This window comes from Vanacampus margaritifer, chromosome 10 (genome assembly GCF_051991255.1).
Source record: "Vanacampus margaritifer isolate UIUO_Vmar chromosome 10, RoL_Vmar_1.0, whole genome shotgun sequence".
NCBI classification, from domain to species: Eukaryota; Metazoa; Chordata; class Actinopteri; order Syngnathiformes; family Syngnathidae; genus Vanacampus; species Vanacampus margaritifer.
In genome coordinates, this window is record NC_135441.1 from 9,628,970 (window position 1) to 9,650,521 (window position 21,552).

The following is a 21,552-nucleotide window of genomic DNA, read 5'->3' on the forward strand; positions in this document are numbered from 1 at the left end:
ATGTGTTTTCAATCGTTTCCCACTCTCAGCTAAAAAGACGAGCAAAAAGAAAAGCCTTCTCAGTATGGTACACACAAGACAACCACAGTATGAGTCAAATAAAAACCACACAATCTATAAAAACAGAGCAATATTGTCTCTGGGAAGGAACAGTAAAAAAAACGATTCAAGTGACATCATTGGCAAAAATAGCACACCAGTCCCATTTGTGTACGGTTGGTTGACTACAACTTGGTCTAGATTGCCCCCTGGCGTTTGCAAAGTGAACCTCAATAGGGTGTAGGGATGAGGGCTGGATCAAGCACTGTACTGCAAAGTCCAAAATATTCCACGCTCTGGTCCGAGTTTGTGCATCTTACTTGTAAATTAAACAAGAAAATGGATGGAAAAGTCATACTAAGCAAGGAATGCAACATTTTCTTACATTTTTAGTTATATGGACAACATTTTTCAATACAGGTAATTGTCAATGTTGTAAATTAGTTGATTAAATGGTTGCCCTCTTGATTATGATGGTCAGGAAGTTGAATGATTGTCAATAATAACATCAACCATAAAAAGGCTTGTTTGTCAGAAGAACGATACCCACTGAAAAAAATCCATTCAACTCAAAATTGCGGCAGCCTATTATGGTTTGGAGCTTGAGGTAGTAAATTGAGTAAATATTTATCACAGTGGAAATTGTGTGTTGATTTTTATTCAAAAGTTACTGTCTCCAGACAAGTACAAATCAGAAAACAGAGTGACTGAAAGCGGGAGAATAAACAACTCAGGGTGTAGGCAAGAGTGCAGAACACAAAAAAAGCCAAAAGAAATTAAAATTAGAATATATACAAGATATCTAATAAGGATTTATACCAATGTAGTGGTAAGCAACAAACAATAAACAGTACTTTTTCCTTAGAAGAATTTTCTTTTTACTTACATAAAATAATTAGGCAAAACACACATATAGACTGCTCATCTACTTGATCACATTACAATTGACCACCTCATGTTTCATGTTCTAAGAAGCCAATTATCCACCCTTTAAACATGACCAATCTGCTGACATGGAAGATTAGCGTGAGAGAAAAAGCATGTTTAAGGCTTTAGCATGGAATGAGTACACACACACACGAAAAAAAACCTCAGTAGACAACAGTTCATTAAAAGTCGTGTGTGACAAATATGTCAAAATCTAAGCTTTGTCTAGCTGCCACATCGCTGCTGAATAACTTGTTCAGTAATTTCTGAAAGACGACCTCCTGTTTATTATCATTTGAAATCTCAAAGTATTTTTGTGACAAGACTCAAGCTGAGAAACTCTTAAAGCTGAATTTCATTTGTTTTATCCAAACTAATTTACACATTAGGAAAAAAGGTAAAAACCCGAAGACATTATCAAGACAAAAGGAAGAAAACAAAATCAAAACGTAAAAATACAAATCTAAAAATCTCTCGCCGCATGTTTTTACATGCTTTCAATTTTTCAGTTTCTTACACATTTCTTTCATTTTGTGACTGAAGGTTGAAAATAAGAAAACCATAGCACATATATAAAAATCAGCACCAATTCATATATATTTTTTATTTAAAATGTAGATACCCATTTTGACATGATGCTGCTAGATTGAGAAAGAAAGAAAAAGAAATGATTTTATTGGACCGAGCTACTTGTTGCTCAAGGGAACAATTCTCTTAGCAGATGGCGGTTTAAGGAGAGGTCCAAAGCTCGGGTACGCTCCAAGACTTACGTACTACTGGACTGTGGGACTCTTCACAGCATAAACAAGGATTGGGACTGATTCTACATGACATCTCACAATCTTAATTAACCACCAGTGGTTATCAGGTACTCAAAGTGGGAAGATGAACTTAAGAGAGAGGAGGGCAAAGAAAGTACAAGAACAGAAAGACCTCCATCCACTTGGCTAACACGGTACAGGCAAGCTACTACAGTCTGTTTATAAATTACTACATCACACCTGGTAACTTACTACAATTGTAAAAAGGGTTAGACAAAAAAAAAAAAAAACTGAATGTTTCTTAAGTTAAAACACACCAATCCGTCCCCGCTGGGAAAGAAATGAAATGAAATGAATAAAAGGAAATGAAACAGGGAAAACGCTATTATGGATTTTTCTTCAGACACGTATCGTCTTGAATAGGTTTGGAAGTGGCCTGTTTTACTATTTTGGAACAGGAAGATCTTAACCAAGATTATAAAAGTATATATTTGAAGTCCTCTCTGAGCAAGCAACACTGAGTGTGGGTCATCATTGGTCCACGTGGAGTACAAGCCAAAACCTTTTTTTTTTTTTTTTTTACATTTTTGCTTTTTCTTACAGAAAACACTTGTTTTCGCTTCTAAAATTCTCTTTAAATACAAAGCTCCTCTTCTCGCATCCCAGCTTCAACATCATTTGGATATTAGTTTAAAACATTGACACTCCCAGGACCTAAAAGAGAGGAACAAAAAAAAAAAAGTGCTTCACTGAGGTGACATTTAAAACGGATGAAAAGATGACACATTTGTGAACTGTTCAAAGGCAGATTTAAAGACCATAATATCTATCACTAAAACCAACCAACGCATTTCAACTAAGGATTTAGGTTGGGTTTTTTTAACAGCATGATGAGATTTTTTTGGGAGCTAAAAAGGAATTTGGCCATTATTTAATAAAATGTATTAACATATACTGGTAAATATTAATGATGTCAAGCAATCATTAAAAAATATATAAACAAATTTATCACACAATTTTCCATAATTGCGATTAAGCATATTTTTTCACTTTATTTTTGGGAAGTTTGTAACAGATAGAACTACAGAATTAATGTAGAATAATAAAATAGAAAGTATATAAATTTTATAAATTTCCCCAAAAATATTGAGATTAAGATTATATATATATATATATATATATATATATATATATATATATATATATATATATATATATATAGTTATATTTTCCTCCTGTAAAATACAACTTTCAAAACAGACTCGGCGTAACAGGCACATCATCTCATAAAAACAATTCTCAAAACTTCTCACTTGCGTGTTTAGTTGTGCTTACGCACACAATCCAGCGACGTTGATTTGCGAGTCCCCATGGAGGTAATTTGAGCATGCTATTTTGCTTTAAGATAATACGCCAAAGACGTACAACTAGTATTATTTTAATTTGGCTTTGCAAAAATTACTCTAGATTTCTCCAACAATCATCAAGCAAGTAAAACTACCTGTAGTCCGCGTTTGGCACACGGTTTCTTTCAAATGAAACACGTTTATGATAAATGTGAGTAATAAATCATTTGGCTTTGACACAAAGCACCCATGAACAATGTTCAGGGCTCAGCGTCTGGTGCCTGACCTGGATTTGAAGGCCAAAGGTAAAGGAATTTGTACAAGTTGAGCTTTCTGAACTGAGCACTGCAGCCAAAGACGTTTCATAAGCTTCATGTCAGCAACTCCAATGAACCATGGCTGACACTGGCCCAAGTTTGGTGGTTGAGCGTGTGGAGACTTGTTTGTCGACTTGCAAAATGTCACACGTGTAAGCAGTCTTACCGACTCATCCATAATAGAGGCAGGGTCAAAGTAGTCCGGCTTGAGCTCAGACCTCTCGCGACGATTTTTAGATGGGGGCTAGACGAGAGGAGGAGAGCATGTTTAAAAGTGACATGAGAACAAAAAAAGATATATTAAAAATAACCTTTTCATAGACAGAGGTCACTCAGGTTGGTTTATGTATCTTAATATGGAAAATGGGCAAAATGACTAAAACGTACTGTAGGTACTTTTCTTGTGAAATCAACATGACATTTGGTATGCAGTCGAGACATATGTTTCAGATTACATTTAGTTCTGGTTTTACACTCATCATGCATGGATTTGTGGAGCGGGTGTAAATTGTCAAATAAATTGGTCATGATGTTGCAACGCACTGTCAACACAATGTTTCATTAAACAAAACACAGAGACCCTTTTACATGCAGCCAAAACAAAACTTTTGATGATTACAGTTCATTTCTTTCCGCATTTGGAAACGACATTGAAAAATCAACACAAGCTGCTCCGTAATAATTGGTGCAGACCTAACAAATCAGTCTTCTCTAAATGACTCGATCCTCAAAGTCAGTCTGAGGGTTTCAGTAAAGCTCTCGTGTCGTCTGGGTCAAAGAAAGATGTCTGTTGGATCACGTGGTGATGAAATAAATTGAATGATTATGCTTGTGGAAAGAACTGCCAAAGGAAAATGGGCAAGTGAAGGATGTTGTTTGGGAAGCTGAGATTTATGAGTTTTAAAATGTGACATTAAAATTGAAGACCACAGGACGATAAATTTAACTAGATGGTGGTGGTGGTGGTGGGGATGGGGGGGGGGGGATATTTGTATTGCCCAATCACCAACACTGAAGTGACCTCGAAGACCCGTTGCAGGCGTTTTATGATGGAGCTGCACATCAACACAGACTACAAATGTTAGAATTATTAAGACCAAGACAGTCTTGAGTGACTACTTTATACAATGACTTCTTTTCAAAATTAGCATTAAAAACAACCTAATCAGTCATGAGTCAACATAAAGTGTCTGAGAGCAAATGAAATGGAACACCTATACTGATCATAGTTGCAGTAATGCCGCTCAGTATAGATGTTACGATTAAATAAAATAATTAAATTCAGTGCACTTTGCCGCCTTCTATGTAATTTTACAGACATTTGTTCCATCATCTTATACAACAGGCTTGATTAACTGCTAACCTTCACACAAATAACAGAAAGTAAAAGCTATATAGTTGCTATTACATAAGGAGTTTGGAATCAATTATTAATGGTAAATGGTTCTCACCAGGTCAATGTCCATTGTATCAAAGTCCATGCCTTCATTGAGGTCATCCATCCGACCCTCTGATGACATCATCACATCTTCCACAATCGGCTCTTCATCTTCCTCCATGAGGCCGGTGCCGCGACGTCTGCACGAATGACCAATACGCAGATATTGATTTCCATTTTTCTTTTTGGAAGAGACATTAAATCAACTCGACATCATCGCGCCACCGGGTGGTTTTCTGGATATCTTACATCGCATGCTGCAGATTGCTCCTGAGCTTGGCGTAGTTCATGGCTCTTTCCTGCTGCTGACGAGCCTCTTCTTGCTGTCTCTGGGCCAGCATCCACGTCACCTGGGAACTAGAAAAATTACATGAATTAGCCCAGAGGTCTGCAACCTGCAGCTCTAGAGCCACATGTGGCTCTTTCATTCATCACAATTGATTCTAAACAAATTCTAATCCCAGTCTCACACAATAGACACTCCATTAGGATTTAAGGAAACCATGAGAGTGCAAATTAATAAAGAAATGTTTCAAATGACAGCACAAAACTAAGGGTCATCATGTAGGAAAACTTAAATTACATTAAAGCAACCTTGCTTCTGTTAATTACGGCTAGGGATAGACCGATTATCGTCCGGGCCGATTGCCAATGCCGATATTTGGCATTTTGACATAAAGACGGCATCTCAATGAACTGTGAATTCTTGCGAACGTAGCGAATTTTGGGTTTTCATTACCATTTGTAAGAAGTTCACAGACAGTTTTTACTTGTTGCAAATACATTTTGAACACATTCAGACAATTTTTCACTGTCTGCAAAGATCATTTGAAACCTTTTACGAACCCCGGCGAAAAGCCAAAATTCGCTTTACGTTTGCATGCATTTGTTGCTCAGTGAGATATAGTGAACTTTTCATTTATGTATTAATGTAAATGTCCACTTTATAATGCTGACACTGGAAACTACCTACATTTTTTAAAATTACAAATTTAGCTAAAATTAAGAAATTATGTTGACATTTTGGAAAATTGTATTTGCAGTAGAAAACCTTAGAGAATTATTTACTTGCTTTTTTATTATTATTTAGTTTAATAGATGGTATTGACCCGGAAAGCTCCATGCAATTAAAAAAAAAAATCATTTTTTAAACAAAGCTGTCTTTTCTTTAGATTTTAAATTCAAAGAAACACCTTCAAAGTGAAAATTTGAAAAGTTGTTTTAACAAGCATGCTTTAAAGGCATTGTCCATGACGGAATGTAGTCTCTTAGGTCATGACAAAAGTACCATTCAACTAGCTTTAACTCAATCATTCATCAGAAAAATTCTGGAAATAGTTTTTTAAGGTTGAAAAGTTCCCAAGTGTTGCTTAGAATAATTAAGCAATAAGAAAACAATAAATTTCTACATTTCAATGACTGCAGTGACATTTTGCAGCAAAGACTTCCATACTTGTAATCCATGGGTGTCTGGTGGTGCTGAGGTGCCTGTTGATGGTGTTGTTGCGGGTGTTGGTGGGGCTGCGGCTGGTCATGAGGGAGTGCGTAGACACCCATGTAGCTGTCATCACGACCCCGTTTAGGGTCTCGCATGGCAGTGGAGGTGAGGTGGGGGGATGGTAACATGACTGGAGTTTGAATGCCCTGCTGCCACACTTCACTGCTACTGCTTTCCTCTGGAAGGGAAGAAAAATCATTGGACAAAGTACACACATGAAAGTGAGTTACACAGACTTCACTTTGCACAGATGGCTGTAGGTTTTTGTTAACAATTCAATCAAAATTCCTGTGATGACAGCAACTTGATCCAAAATCCGCTACCGTCACCACCTTTGGGTGATCCAGCATTGAATTCCATTTTCTTGTTGTTTATGAAATTATGTGGAAATTGTTATAATTAGAAGGCTCCCACCATCTGCTGTTTTATCTCTTTGCCCATCAACTTGACTATGAGAGCCAAGTTGCTTGGAACGCACTGAACAGTTGGAAGACATTTTTGCTTTTCTGGGCTTCAACTATACTATTACAGCCATGTATTAATCCATGCCACTCTCATGAACAACTAGATTGTTTGTACAAGATTAAATAACAGAAATGTGACACAGGTTCTTAGTGTTAAACAGTGAAGATGCATGATCAAGTTGATTCTCGAATGATTGCTACCTTCGGGCAGCTTCCGCTTTGCTGCAGTAGTTCCAGGTGCAGCAACAGGAGCCTTGGTCTTTTTCGAACGAACGGAGGATCCTCTGCTGGAGTAGCCACTCATTACTGACATAGTGTCGTCATCGCCACCAGCCTGTAGGGAATTCCTGTATGAAATGAGGGGGAGCCAGCAGTCCTCTCTTTGCAGAGCCATCTGGAACGTCATGAAACGCTCCAAGTACATGTGGCTGTGGAGGGAAAAAAATGGATTAGATAAACAAACATGCTGCCACAAAAAAAAAAAACTCTTCTAAACACAGAAATCAAACTTACACAGTCCTCTTGTCTTGTTTCATCAGTTTAGAGGAGAATTCGCTGAGGATGTCTAAGAAAGCCAGGTTGAGGGGAGGGCCTCCTTCTCCCTGCGGACTTGGATCCTTGAAAGAAAACTCGATTCCATCCCTAGGAAACAAGCAGAGATGTACATGAAGAAAATGGAAAATTTAGGTGGGCATAAGGAATGTTTCAATGACTTGAAATTAGGAGAATATTACTAAAAATTGAGAAATTGGTCATTTAAACTTGACTGCAACAAGTATTATTGCATTAAATCTTCCATCAAGGTTTAAATTGTGTTGCTTCTATAGACGTGGTGTTTGCAAGTTGACAAGTAAAAAAACAACAACAACAAAAACTTACTTGTGTAGCATGGCAATGGCATCTCTGGTTTTCACTTGGTCAAGCCCAAAGGTTAGAGAAAATCGACGGGCCAACTCTTTGATTCCACAGAAAGCAGAGGAGGACCGATCAAACCCATGGCCCAGTTCTGACAGCATTTCATTGAAAAGCTAACAGAGACAGAAAGGAAACATTTGCATGAATAATTGCAATGTGGCTGAAACAAATCGGAAGTTCTTGTGCGCCAATTAGAAAGTGAGCAAAACTAAACACCAACCTGCTGAAGACTGAGGATGAGGGTTTTGGCACACTGAATCTTGTCAATTTGCCGGGTCTTACTCATTGTTTCCTTAATGATGTCACCATAATCATTGTAATACTGTAGAAAAAACAAAACAAAAACAAAACTTACATATGCAACTCTAATAAGACCAAATAGTCACAATTTTTTTTTTCTGGGTCTGGTGCTCCTGTTTCAAAGAATGTTTGATTGTAGAGAAAATCGGGGTGAAATAAATGATCTAGAAAAACAAACTAACCCTCATGTACTGTTTGAAAATGTCAGCACCGGTTCTCATTTCTACCACACAGTAGATGATCAGTTTACAATAGCCAGCCAGGAGGTTTCTCCTCTTGTGTAAAGCTTCAATTTTCACTGCCTCGTCGTCCTGTTGGCCATCTAAAAGATAGAAAACCCAACAAATTAGTTTTTCTGATACTCTTTTGTTTTTAAATACAAAGATCAATTACCGGGTAACACACAGTACACGCCCTTTTCCTGCCACTTATCATAATTTATATTAGCCATACAGTAGACAACATTTACATAAATAACGTTGTCAATTAGCGTTGGCCATTTCTTAAAAATTACAAGTAGATTTATTAGGACGGCTTGTTCTTCTGTAGTAGCCAAACTATTTATTTTGCCTTTGAGTTTACACTTGTTTCAGATGTCATGACCTTTTCTTCCCCAGTAATGGCAACAAGATGAAGCAGAATCAAGTCAGAGTGACCTTGGTCTTTTCAAAATCTAATCAGGTCTTCCCTGATTCTTTGTAGAAATTCCTTGAAGGCAGTCTTACATATCACTTTCACAAGAATAGGATGTAAACAGAAGTTAAAACTAAATGCCTCTGGCTAAAAGGCAAGAAAAACTACAGGTCACTTATCTTAGACCTTTTGTAAGGCCTGTTTGAACCTTTCACAACATTGGCCTAAGGACAGCCAGAAGGTTTTGCAAGTATTTTAAAAGATGGCGTGGATTGTATATGACAGTGTTCAAGTCAAAATTGCTGTTTCCAAATACACTATATCACTTGCCAAGAACAAGTGTGCCACGAGGATTTAGCAACAAAGACAAAAGGTAGGGGGGGGGGGGAATTATAAACTTTGATTGTTCATAGATATCGATGGATTATTTATAGACACACATACCAGAATTATACAAGTTAAAAATCTGACTTGACTATTACATCACTTAACATTGGCGCCAATCAATGTTTCTTACAAATTCCCTAAAAATATAAATGCTGCTTCAATGCTATCCTAAGCCACACCTGGTTTGCAAACATTCGACACATTCACATCTGTAGATCGACAGCTTAATATTGAAAAGAACACTTCCATGGGTATTTCGAGTCATAGCAGTGGATGCACATTTGTTTGTACCTGTGCTATTGGTGTCGTCATCCTGGTCTATGAAGACATGATTTAGGATGAAAGAGAGCAGTTCAGACTGAAGCGAGTCCTCTGGGGAATAAACCAAGGGCTCAAGGTGTTCCCTGCCTCCAGCCACCATCTGGTGGCTGAAGATGAGCAGGAGGTCACAAAGGATGGTGAATGCCTGCAGTGGAAACAACAAAATAGTAGGAGGAGTCTTTGTTAGATATAACAATAAATTGCAGTACATCGGTAAATTTCTATAGGATTTTTCAGCGCTTAAATACATTACATTAATTTGAGTTAAAAATGTCACCTGTTCTTTAACAGCTGTGTTGACATTTGTGAGGTACCGTTGGCACATCATACAGAAGGCCCTCATCTGTTTCCTCAAGGTAACCATGTCATCCTGAAAGGTCAGACAGGTGTTCAGCGGTACAGCCATGCTTGGCTGAAGTACAAACAGACGTTGGGTGAATCGGCCCTCACCTTTCTGGAGCTGCCTTCAGATAACTTGGCCAGCTGCCACAGGATCACATAGTGGGTGCACTGCAGCGAATGGATGACTATCTGCTCAAAAGAGAAATGAACATTAAAAATTGCAGTTGCTCATAGAGTGAATAATTCTGAGGACATGCTCATCGAAGCGTTCAACCAATCTATCTTTAAGTGTTTTTAATTAACCTGTTCGGGCATATCTCCATTCTCTATGCCTGTGTTGAGCAATTTAAAGTTGCTGGTGAACAGGTCCCATCCAGAGAGATCATGTGCACTGCAGGACACACAAGACAAAGTCAAAAGAAGACACTACTCACACACGCCTTCATGGACAGACATGAAAAACAGCAGATTGAGAGCACAAGAGGAAATTCATACTTGTGAAAAGCTGTGATCCTCTTTAGAGTTGACAAAACCTGATAAGCATCGTCTTCATCAGTATCTTCACCCTGGAAAGAGAAATTTAATCCAATGAATACTCGTGGTGGGTCCAGCAACATCAACGCGTTGCGCATGAGTCGAGTGAATTTGTGTCGTTGCGCGTATCGCTTAAAGAAGCAACATGACTGATTCAGCCACAATATTGCTCAAAACTACATGTCACTAAGGCGGCGAACTATATAAGGAAGCACATCTGTCAATGGGGTGCGTCTCTGACAAAATAATCACTCATCTTTTGAAGAACAATTCTTTCCTTCAAGCCACTGTCATATGGAGCCCGAAAGCAAGAAAAGGGTTCTGATCTCATATCAGCAAATAAGATACATATTTTCATTTCCTTGTTTCATTGTTTCTCTTAGTTTCCACTTGATCTATTAGAATTCAAATCTATTTCAAAGTAACTTCTTTGTTGAAATGATTCATTTTATTTTTTGAAGGCCAAATGTCATTTGTTTGACTGTCCTACATTATAAAAGAGTATGCTCATGGAAAAGAAATCACAAATCCAACCAGAATAAAAACGAGTGTACAGACCTTTTACAACTTTCTCATTGTCACTTAATAGTCGTGAATACATACATTTGAAGGGCAGTAGCTTCTTGCTTGCCATGTAGAAATTGTGGAGATGGGGTAAATGATGAGATGAGAAAACGAAGGCAGGTCATGTCAATTTACTCTCTACATATTTTGATAATTTTTTCGTTAGGCTCTTTCAACTTTCAATATCAAGCTTCTGTATATCTTATTAATTTCATCATGAGCCAAAAAGAAATGTTTGCATAGAAAATACGTAGATATGTAGTTAATATATTTTAATATTTAGTGTAAATCGAAATCATAGGTGTCAAACTTCGGTCCTCGACGGCCAGAGTCCTGCAGGTTTTGGATGTTTCCCTTCTCCAACACAGCTGATAAATGATCAGCTCATCAGCAAGCTCTGCAAAAGCCTGATAACGTTCCTGCTGATTGGAATCAGCTTGTGTTGGAAGAGGGAAACCTCCAAAGCCTGCAGGACTAAGGCCTTCGGGGACCGGAGTTTGACATCTATGATCTAAATATACCCCTTTTGGATGTCTCCACTGTTTAGGCAGGTACCCCAGCCTCATCAATGCCTCGTAAATACGACGACGATTTCGCGTATATGCCCAACTTGTGCACAAAGTACAAACATTCCTATGCATTTGTCCAAAAATAAAGCCCAATGTGAGAGAAATTCTGCATGAACTGCAGTTTTTTGTGACATGCCACAATTAATCAATTAATTACCATTCAATTATAACTTAAGATGAGCAGACGCAGGGACAAAACTAAAAGAAAGAACAGAGGATAATCAAGCATGGTTGTCAGACAGAGGGTTTACAAAAAGGAAGTGGACTCCTACCTCTTGTAGAAAATCCTCCAGTAGCCTGTTAAACTTGTCCACCAGCTCATCCAGCAGCTGGGAGCGGGCAATGTCGACCCTGTTAAATATTGTGAACTCTTCATTGCAGAGGGCATGGTAGGTTTTGGAGCATGTCTCCAAAACTTCAGTGTCTGTGTGCTTCTCCACAATTTCCTTGATTTGGCGGAGAAGGGCTTCAAGGTGCTGCATTCAACATTAAATAGATATTGATTGACATATGTGACAGTATTCATACAGTGCAACAACAACAACAATAATACATTACACCCCCTTGCGACATAACCAAGGACTTCTGAATTGTTAAGTGGATGAGCAAAGTACAAGCCCACTGTGCCACCCCATATCATAACATAACATAACATATTTTGTATGCATGGGTGGTGTATTATCCATGTTATAATACAAAATCTAAGAAGAACATTTGACTGACCTTTTCCAGACGTCCTGTGGTGTAAATTTCAAGGTCAAAGAACTGAGGAAGCTGCAACAAGTTGGTCACCTTCTCTGCATCTACGGCATACTGTTGGGCAAACATTCATCTAAATGCTATTTTCTGAAGAACATACAGGAGCCAAAGTATCCAAGCAATGACATACCTTGGCCAGTAGAGGGGGCAAAGCTACAGCAAAGAGCTCTGTCATTCTGGTTCTGTCATCAAGCTGAGTCTTCTTTTCTTTAGCTGTCATCACCTGAATGCGGATACAAGTCAAATACCTTTGTGCTATAACAATACATTATTGAGTAAAAATCAATCAGCAACTAGAAAGACATTCTCCTTAAAAAAACCCTTAACATTTCATGGTGCATCTTGTAATTGTTTAGACAGACAGAGGAACCCGGTTCCAGTAATAGTTAACAGTCAGTTTCCGTAGTGTAGTTACATTATACTTTTTACTGTTATTAAAATGATTTATTATCATTACCTTTCAAGGGCCAAGGAAGAAATTATTTCATTGTGGAAAGGGTGTTTTTGTTTTTTGTAAACAGTCATTGGTTCATTTAATTAGTGAAGAGGCTAAATGCTTTGACCGATAATGTAATAATTTTAAGGCGATAACGTTCCATATAAAAACATCAAGAAACGCGACCATACTGCCATAAGTGGCAAATCCTTTAATTACATCTTTATCCACTGTGCAACTTACCCGCTTCCCTGTGCCTCTTCCCACAGGTGGGTGACATTCAGCAGCCTGGCGTACAGTGCACAGCATGATTTCGATCAAAGCTGTCTCTTGTCTGTCAGTAAGAGCTACAAGTCACAAAGAAAAAAACAATTCTGGTTAATAAATAAACACATTTGCTTCAAGCCACTTATCAGTAACCCGTGATGAGATTTTCGTCATACCTTCCTCTCCTGGCAATGGGTCATCTAACAATAAGCTGGTCATACAGTCCCAGTCCTTCAGTAACTCAGGACCACAATCCCAGAGAGAGTCCACCAAGTAAGCTGCATGTTCATGGAGCTAAAACGATTTTCAGACAATATGGGTGAATAACTTGATAGTTGGTTGCACTTACTTAATACAGACGACAACAAAAAAAAAACTTGTGTACCTCACTCTCTAGGAAGAAGAAGACAGTGGTCTTGATGAGGTTGGCGTTGGGGCTTTGTCTCCCTCTCCTTTTAGGGGCACCCTCCTCCTCTGGTTCCCTCTGGCTAAACAATCTTTGAAAACAGAGTAGTTTGATAGCTTAAATAACCTACTCCCCTAACTCCTCCATTTGAGCCTTAAATGTAATCTGTCTAGAAGCCACAAATGTCTCACAAAAAGTTGAAATGCAAGTGGTGACTAGTGTTTGAAGTTAGGAAATTCTTCAGCTGGACACATAATGGCGGTACTGTACTGTAAACCTGTGACTTTTTTTCCACACTAACGTCACAGGTTGTGGTATGCAAATTAAATTCACAGTAAAGAAACTACAAGTGTAAATTCCACTGTTTGTAGTTTTTGAATGTTAGAATTTATTGGCATTACAGTGGAGAAGGTTGACAAACTACATTATTATTATCACAGAACACTAAACCATTTAAACTTTACTGCAATCCAAATTTGGTTTTAAAAAGTGTTCATGTAAACACGGCATATGAAATAATATGAACTCCATGTATCCTGGTAGGTAGGACACAAAAGTTGAGCCTAGGCTAAGACACACGCCAAATGACGAACTTCAGCTCGGCGGTGAAAAGCACAATTCTGTTCAGGTTATGTCTGACATACTTTTTGTAGAGGAATTCTCCTGCTGCAACAGCAACAGGCCTGTGTGCCGAGTAGACCAGATGATAAACGCTCTCACAATCCTCGGGGGTCAATACCTCATCTGTACTACTGCAGAAACAAACAAAAAGAGCCTTTCTAGTAAAAGGTACACACACAATTGTTACAAGTTACTCGGATGTGCTGGATGTAATACTTTATGTGTGAGTGAGTACAAGGTGCTTCTAATGGAGAAGGGTTTTTTGTACTGATAAATGGTAAACAGTGTTTCAAGAGTGAGACAAACATTTAGAACTTACTTCAAAACTAAAGTGAGCAACTTAATTGCTTGTACTGCAACGTCATATTCCTTATCAAGGGTCATGGAGACAATGCGGTCCTAGGAAAAATGAAAGGGAAGAAAAATTTGACAGGTTTTTAGGTACAAATGAAGCATCAGAGATAACCCTTCTGGCAGTGTGTCAGACAAGTCAATGGCAATTGAGCTTTTATAGTAAGTAGTGTAAATGCTGTTTAAGATGTCCAGCAGGTGGCGCTGACCTTGAAGCGACTGGTGAAGAGTTCCAGCCTTGCATTAAGTTCTCTGTTGTAGTACAGACCCTGGAGCGCTGTCAAACACTTCAGACGGACCTCACCTTGCTAAAACCAGGAATTTGAAAACAGCAAAATGTATTAAAATTAAAGTATTCGGTAATCACAGACACCTAAAACCAAACAAAAATTAAATTCTATTGCCCAAGATAAAAATAACAAATGTTTTTAAAAAATCTTAAAGGGATAACTTTTAGCCATTTTCAGCAGTACGAAGTAAAAACACCTTTTGCCACTTGCTGTCAACTAAAAATGACATCACAGGTGCTCAGAGCTCAGGTACCGACCAATCACGGCTCACCTGTTTTCTGGGTTTGATCATGTGAAGTTCACAAACTGAGCCATGATTGGTCATTTGTTCCCTGAGCACACATGATGTCATTTTCAGTCATAAGGGGACAAAATAGACATAAGTGGCAAAATGTGTTTTTAAAGGTATTAATAGTATATGAAAACCAATGACATTATTAAATCAATTACAGACAACATATTAACTTCTTACCACTGAAAATGGCTAAAATGAATTAAGTAGCCCTTTAATTGAAACATTAGAAACCACCAACTGTAATCACGCTGTTTACATTTTTGGTTTCATAAACGAATGATAAATGTTTCCACCATGTGTTTGAGTTAGGGATGGGATAGTTTGTGAAATGAGACAATACTTCTAATGGGCCACAGCTCTTCGGTTTTGACATTCATCTTGCATTGACACTGTGTGTGTGTGTGTGTGTGTGTGTGTGTGTGTGTGTGTGTGTGTGTGTGTGTGTGTGTGTCTGTGTGTGTTGCACGTTCCACCACTAACGGGCTTTAAAGTGCAGCTCATGAACGCAATAAACAGAGGATCTGAGAGACTCAGACAAACGTGAAGAAGCACTTTATTCAAAACTCTGGTTGTCGATTAATTTCAATTTCACCAATGAATATGACGACAGCGTGAACACTGTTGACGTTTTATTGTATGTAAACATTGCTTGAAAAATCTCATGCACTTTTGAAGAAAGTAGCAATTTGACCAAGCCTCTGCTGTGTTTGAATCCTTATATAAAGCTTGCTAGACACACACCAGTCAAATAATTTGAAAGGGTAACATCAGCAAAACAGCAAGTGTCTATTGAGAATCCTTTTCAATACACCTACCTTGCCATTTGATATAAACAAGAGAAAATAACCCGCACAGTGTGAGCATTTAGAGCCCTTTCCTGTGGTTGGCGATGTTTTAATTCCCAACCTAATGCTGCGGTCAGAGTGAATGTGAGTTGAGTTTCTGGTAGAGCTTTTCCATATATAGTCAACGCAACTGTGGGGTCAAGCGCCATTGCATGCCAGCAACGCCAATGAAACAAAAAAAAATATTCTTTTCCCATCTTGCAAAGGTTTGTACCCACCTTATCGTGCATGGTCCATCCCACATACTTCAGGTAACTGTCGTTAAGGAAGGCATCACTATAGAGCTTCATCCAAACTCCAATCTCTTCTATACAGATGGCTCTGATTTCAGCTATTGAATCACTGTTGGAACATTATGATTATTGGTTAAAAGATAATACAACAAATATGTCTTGTACAGCAGCAAAAACAAAACAAAACAAACAAAAACAAGTTCATTTGGTGGTGCCATACCGATAACGATGTACAAAGACTCCTTTAAATATTGCATTCATCATGTTTTCAATCTCATCCTGGTTTTCTTGGAGCTGAAATGGAAACAAAGTAAATTGCTCAATGTTGCCTGGAGCAAAACAAAGCATCAGCATGCGAGAGTTCTGCTGCACAATGTTAACAATTTATTTGTATCATGTTTGCGTTGAGCTGATACAACTTGCTAAAAAGCGCCAGTTGTCTCGTGTCAAAAGGACATTCTCCCAGAAGCTTTGTGGAAACCACTCACTAGTCTCGTCTGTTATTTCAGTGATCATTGTGGGGTTTTTTCTTCCTTTATCAAAAGTTACTATTAATATTGCCTGTGTGTGTAAGTGGCAGCCAAATTTGCCACCAGGCTGTACAGTACAAAGGCAGATGGAAGGCAGGTTGGACCTGCTGGGATATAACCCAGTTAACACAAGATGCTAGTTGACTAACACAATGTATGAACGTTTCCACTACCAACATCATTGTTGCACCTCCAAAAGAGGAAGAACATATTCTATATCAAAATAAAATGATTCACACTGATTGTTATGCATGGCAGCCAAAGCGCAAATGACTACGCCAAATTCTGTATCTTTACTGTAAAATTGCTCCCTATATAAACCATTGCCATTAATTAAAAATTACTATGCTAAGTCTGCCAGCGTTTGTGACATAGTGGAAGAATTTTTTTCTAACCCTAAACCCAGAAGAGGCATTGATCTCTGCAGTTTCTATTAATAAAACACATGAAGGCACTGCAGAGAATTGACACTTAGATACATCCATTCGGCAAACAATATATAAAATATTGTGGCCCAAATGTAACGTTAATTGAAAATTAACTCAAATTTTCCAAAACTGTATTCATATGAATCAAAGTGACCATACCTCTTTACGTTTCTGCAAGAGGAACTCCAGTCTGTCATTGGCCCTTTTGGCCACGATTTTATTCCTTTCTGCCTCGTATTGTCGCTGGGTGTTGTCCATGTTAATGCTCAAGTTTAGAGCTACATTCACCAGGGCTGTCATCAGCTTCATTGCTGTTCACACAAAATACACAAAATAACACCTTTCACTGGCGGGCTCAGTGCAATTCAAAATGAGTTCTCCCGCAAGACAATGTCATTACGATGGCACATCCAGCCCTTCTATTCAATTTCAAACAGAAATAATCTTACCTGCCAGTGTAGATGTGTGCCTGAAGGCTCTGACTTGAGAGTCTGATAGTCCGGTGAGAAGAGAGATAACTGTGTCCATCATATACTCATCATAGATGATACTGTATTGACACTGCCGCACTAGGACCGAAATGAATTCACAAAAACTTGACTTGAACTTCTTCCACAGGGGCCCTGCTATAGTAAGAGGGTAGTCTCCACTGTCCTATGGAGGCCACAGAGGAAAAGAGCAGAGTTATTACCAAGAAGTGCGCCTCCAAGTGTTCTCCATCACGTGCCATAAAACAGTGGCTGCGAAAAGCAGTAATTCTAAGCAAATATTAAACATTTACAAAATTGACATTATACATGAAAGGGTCAAATTAGATTACCTCATCAAATTCCTCTGTCATTCGTCTGATAATTTCAGAGTTCTGCATGTTGCGGAACATCTCTCCACTAACAACACCTGATCAAATCAGAAAAAGGAAAAATTGTGTTATCCACAGCAACATTCAAAGGAGAAACATGAGTAGGAGATGAACACAGTGTAAATTTTTGTTTTCATGTGTGTAAATTCATAGACATAGTTAAGATTGTAGTTTCTTTACCTGCTCTACGAATTATAGTTTTGCCTACCCCATTCACTCCCCACACAACAAATATGCCATCAATATTTATCAAGACTACAGAAGAAGAAATTATTTTGGGCCATATTGAAATCACGGCTACTCTTAAAAGGCACACAAAATCGGAGCATGGTCCGAATAAAACTGTAACTTGCAGTCTGCACACAAAAGCTGCAGCGACATTCAATATACCTCAGTAGGATGCTACAAGTGACAGACACTACTAAGAAATATAATAAGAACGCTTGAACTAGTTAAGGGTAGTTTGTTAATTAAGATCCGAAATACAGTATACTAAAATAGCATCTAATAATGAACATACCTTTACACCCTGAGCACTGGATGAAGAAGTTGATGAGATCAAGTAGTGCAACATCTCTGTCATGTTTGTAAGACTCAATCCAGTCATCAACAACCGACTGAATAGGACAATAAACATGTTTAAAGAAATATGAAAAAACTTTCTTTATATGCAACATCAGTGTTAGTGATAAAACATATCCCACCTGCATTGCACTCCGCCCCAGCTTAACGACTTCAAACAGCATCATGTTTTCCATGCCATTCTCCTGGTGGTGGCCATTTATCCGACCTACCCCCTTTACCATCTTGGGTTTGTCTCCTGCTGCTTTCTTCCCCTTCTTTCCACCCTGAAAGAAAACCAATAACATTAGGGAAACCCATAAAACACCCTTTCCGACAGATGCCTAGAATGCAGATTAACAACTAGACAAGTGTCAACACCAGCCAGTAACAAAGCAGAAGCAAATAACAACAAAATCATCAAATACTGTTTTATTTTACCAAGGCCATACGGAAGAGGCCTGATTCTGATTTTACTATATCCAGTTGTGAGTAGGTTTTGGGTCACTTGAACCTTGTAGTGTAACCAGTACAATTAACGGGTCATTAGTGGATCTCCAATTGACAAGTTAGGATTAATGAAAATGTGTTGCAAAGATGTAGTAACCACATAGTACTGTTGTGCACAAATATTAATGCATTGTTGCCTAATACGTGCTTGAAGTGTAGCCAGGTAAGGGCACATTTGGCTCCTTAGTTCAATGAGAGTCTCAACTGTGGTTTTGTTCATATTTTCTCAACCAATGTCTGATGTTTAAGCAACAGCTGGGAAAAAAAAATAAAACACGCTGATTGGCTCTTATGATCAGCTCGTAAGGAGGGAGGCCTACAATCAAGACTGAACAAAAATATAGCTAGATGGTGGGACAACTTTAAAATGTATGATAATATTGCCTACTTAGTTCCAATTGAGATGGAAGCCAATACTGCTTTACATACCTTTCCTTTTGCTGAATTTGAACTCCTGCCATCAGGATCTTCAGAAAAGTCGGTGTCTGAAGAAAACTGTGTGTCTGTATCCCTAGTGACAAAAAAAATGGATGTTAAAAAGAATATTGAGGTCCATCTGAAGCAAACTAACAAAACCAAAAATAAAATGTAGCACTTACGGCGCATAGGGGAAGTCTGCTGGTATTTCTGGTGCTGCTATCATTTCTCTAACATCTTCTGGATAACTTCCAATTTATGACTGGCTTGTAATACTGAGAAAATACAAAACAGAGAAGCTTGTATGAAATCTGAATTGAGATATCAAATTAGAGAGGTAAGAGTTAAAAAAACAAGAGGAAAAACGGATGACAACAGTTTTCTTCTTCACATGGTAACAGTGGGCGGTACGGATGCTCTTGTGGCACTCAGCACTCAAAGCATAGGCTCCCTCGTCCTCATCCCCCTTACTTTACAATCATTGGAGTATCTTCCTCACTGGCCAAATATGGATGTGCCCTGTCCGCCCCACAAATATTTCGACCAATCAAAACGCGTTACCAACATCAACAAGATACTGCAGGCCACAACTACTGCTGTGCTGTACTGTATGGAAAAGTGTCACATACATGCAAGGATGTAAGTAACTTTTGAAAGGCAATCATCTACTTACCTATTGCACACATTTACCAGTGTTTATATACCACATCATGCATCCTATAACATATGATGATCCATCATTATAGTATAAGAGGAGATTAAAAAAATAAAATAAAAGCATAATACAGGAGGAGGCCTATCGCTGCTTACAATAGAAAATATTTGTCACGATGGTGTGGACGTGTTACACTATAATGCAGGTAAAAGATCTACTAAAAACTAAGATGATATGAGTCACACCTGAACACAGGCGTTTTGATTGCAATGTAACATGGCACGCATTGCTTGTTAAAACGGTTGTTTGCCATTTGAATACATCGTCAATGTCCCTATTTCACGAGTTACTGCGTAAATATTACATGATGACAAGATGACGGGATTCAATGGGTGTTGACTGAAAAAGTGGCGCCAAATCGCCCAGTGAATCTCATAAACTTGCCACGATGAAGCTAGGGCGAGCATCTTGGATTGCAGCGAGTCGTAAAGCTCCATATCTAGGAGTTCTAAAGTCAACGCAGCAGCACATAAATACCCGCGTTCCCTCCAAGGAAGCCGGCGTGACTACGCTCTTCGTCGGTTCCTGTCAAAATTGACACCGGTGCGCGGGTGGTGCTAGCGGCGTTAGCAACCGTGAAATTCGTAGACCTCAAGACTGGAAATGTCCAAGCAAGTGCACTCAAAACTCTGATTCGAAATTCCACCCAAGCTGTGTCAGGAACGGGTCGGCGTTTGTTGCCGCTATCGTAGGACGACAGTAACAACACAACAACGCAAGCTCGACGGTGCAATCACATGCTAATATTAGCGAGAAGAGACTGGCGTTAGGAAACGCATCCAGTGACCATTTTTCCTCCCAGTTAACTACTCTTACACCAAACTCAGTTTTAATACCACGAACACCAATAATTATGATTAATTTCATGAGCACGGTAAACTCCGATTGGTCAACCATGCTAACAGTATGTGCTAACGTTCCCTAAAAAAAAACATCACGTCCTTGCGTCCTCCATCTTGCCTCGGGAGTTTCAGTACCGTATTGCATAAGCAACAAACACTGTTTACAATTTTTGTGAAGTGCAACCAAGTCCATCGAAACAACTAAACAATTCGTTGCGTTTTTTCCGATATATTTTGCGTCATTGTGGTAAGAATCTAGTGCGTTAGCTCGCTACCAACCACAGTAACGTTAGCCTCTCGCAGCGGAGCTAACGAGGCGACTCGACTGAGGAGGCAGACATCCGCGCTCTAGACTCAACTAGCCTGGCTAGCAAGCGGCTAGCAAAATACAAATCAACTAAGTTCCACATAGCTTTCCGCCATTTTACAGCTAACTTACCTTGCTGAGAAATAATAGTCCCAGCTGATTCCTAACTTGAACTACTTCGACCAGCCTCAGGCCGAATCACACTCTAAATTCTGTAAAAAGAGTTTAAAAGTCGCGGTCAGAGGCGGTTTCGGACGTTCTCTCACCCGCTTGCTCCGTAGTTCAATTTGTTGTTTCGACGACCTGGGAGGAGGAAATCCTAGTACAGAGCTACCACCTAGCGGCCACAGAGTCATTGCTCGACGATTCGACACCCAGTGGCCACTGCTCAGTATTGCACGTCAGAATCACGTGTAGTACTGTACTTGATCGACATAAGTTCTTTTGCGCTCTCCCTTTATAAACTCAAGTTAAATAAACCATTTCGAATTATGTAGCAGAAATCTAATGCATATTTTAACTTGA

General features: G+C 38.8%; 1 protein-coding gene across 3 annotated transcripts; it reads right to left on the bottom strand.

Annotated features, from left to right (window-relative positions):
• Nucleotides 1–681: 681 nt before the first annotated feature.
• stag2b (STAG2 cohesin complex component b) lies at nucleotides 682–21,359 on the bottom strand. 3 transcript variants are annotated; one of them, XM_077577769.1, is made up of 34 exons: nucleotides 21,294–21,359; nucleotides 19,346–19,438; nucleotides 19,176–19,257; nucleotides 18,380–18,523; nucleotides 18,196–18,292; nucleotides 17,637–17,713; nucleotides 17,266–17,470; nucleotides 16,976–17,127; nucleotides 16,079–16,152; nucleotides 15,844–15,967; nucleotides 14,405–14,503; nucleotides 14,164–14,243; nucleotides 13,868–13,975; nucleotides 13,203–13,314; nucleotides 12,994–13,111; nucleotides 12,794–12,897; nucleotides 12,245–12,337; nucleotides 12,079–12,168; nucleotides 11,628–11,831; nucleotides 10,184–10,254; nucleotides 9,992–10,079; nucleotides 9,797–9,877; nucleotides 9,624–9,716; nucleotides 9,317–9,491; nucleotides 8,188–8,327; nucleotides 7,926–8,027; nucleotides 7,670–7,818; nucleotides 7,304–7,432; nucleotides 6,992–7,218; nucleotides 6,282–6,504; nucleotides 5,078–5,185; nucleotides 4,842–4,968; nucleotides 3,557–3,634; nucleotides 682–2,441 (listed from the first exon to the last, which is right to left on the bottom strand). In XM_077577769.1, exons 2-34 carry the CDS (start codon nucleotides 19,387–19,389, stop codon nucleotides 2,418–2,420), a joined length of 3,822 nt encoding a protein of 1,273 aa, XP_077433895.1. In that variant the 5' UTR covers nucleotides 19,390–19,438; nucleotides 21,294–21,359; the 3' UTR covers nucleotides 682–2,417. The 3 variants fall into 3 exon arrangements, with proteins under 3 accessions (XP_077433895.1, XP_077433893.1, XP_077433894.1); XM_077577767.1 differs by having other exon boundaries at nucleotides 21,160–21,338; XM_077577768.1 differs by lacking the exon at nucleotides 21,294–21,359 and having other exon boundaries at nucleotides 19,346–21,050.
• Nucleotides 21,360–21,552: the final 193 nt, after the last annotated feature.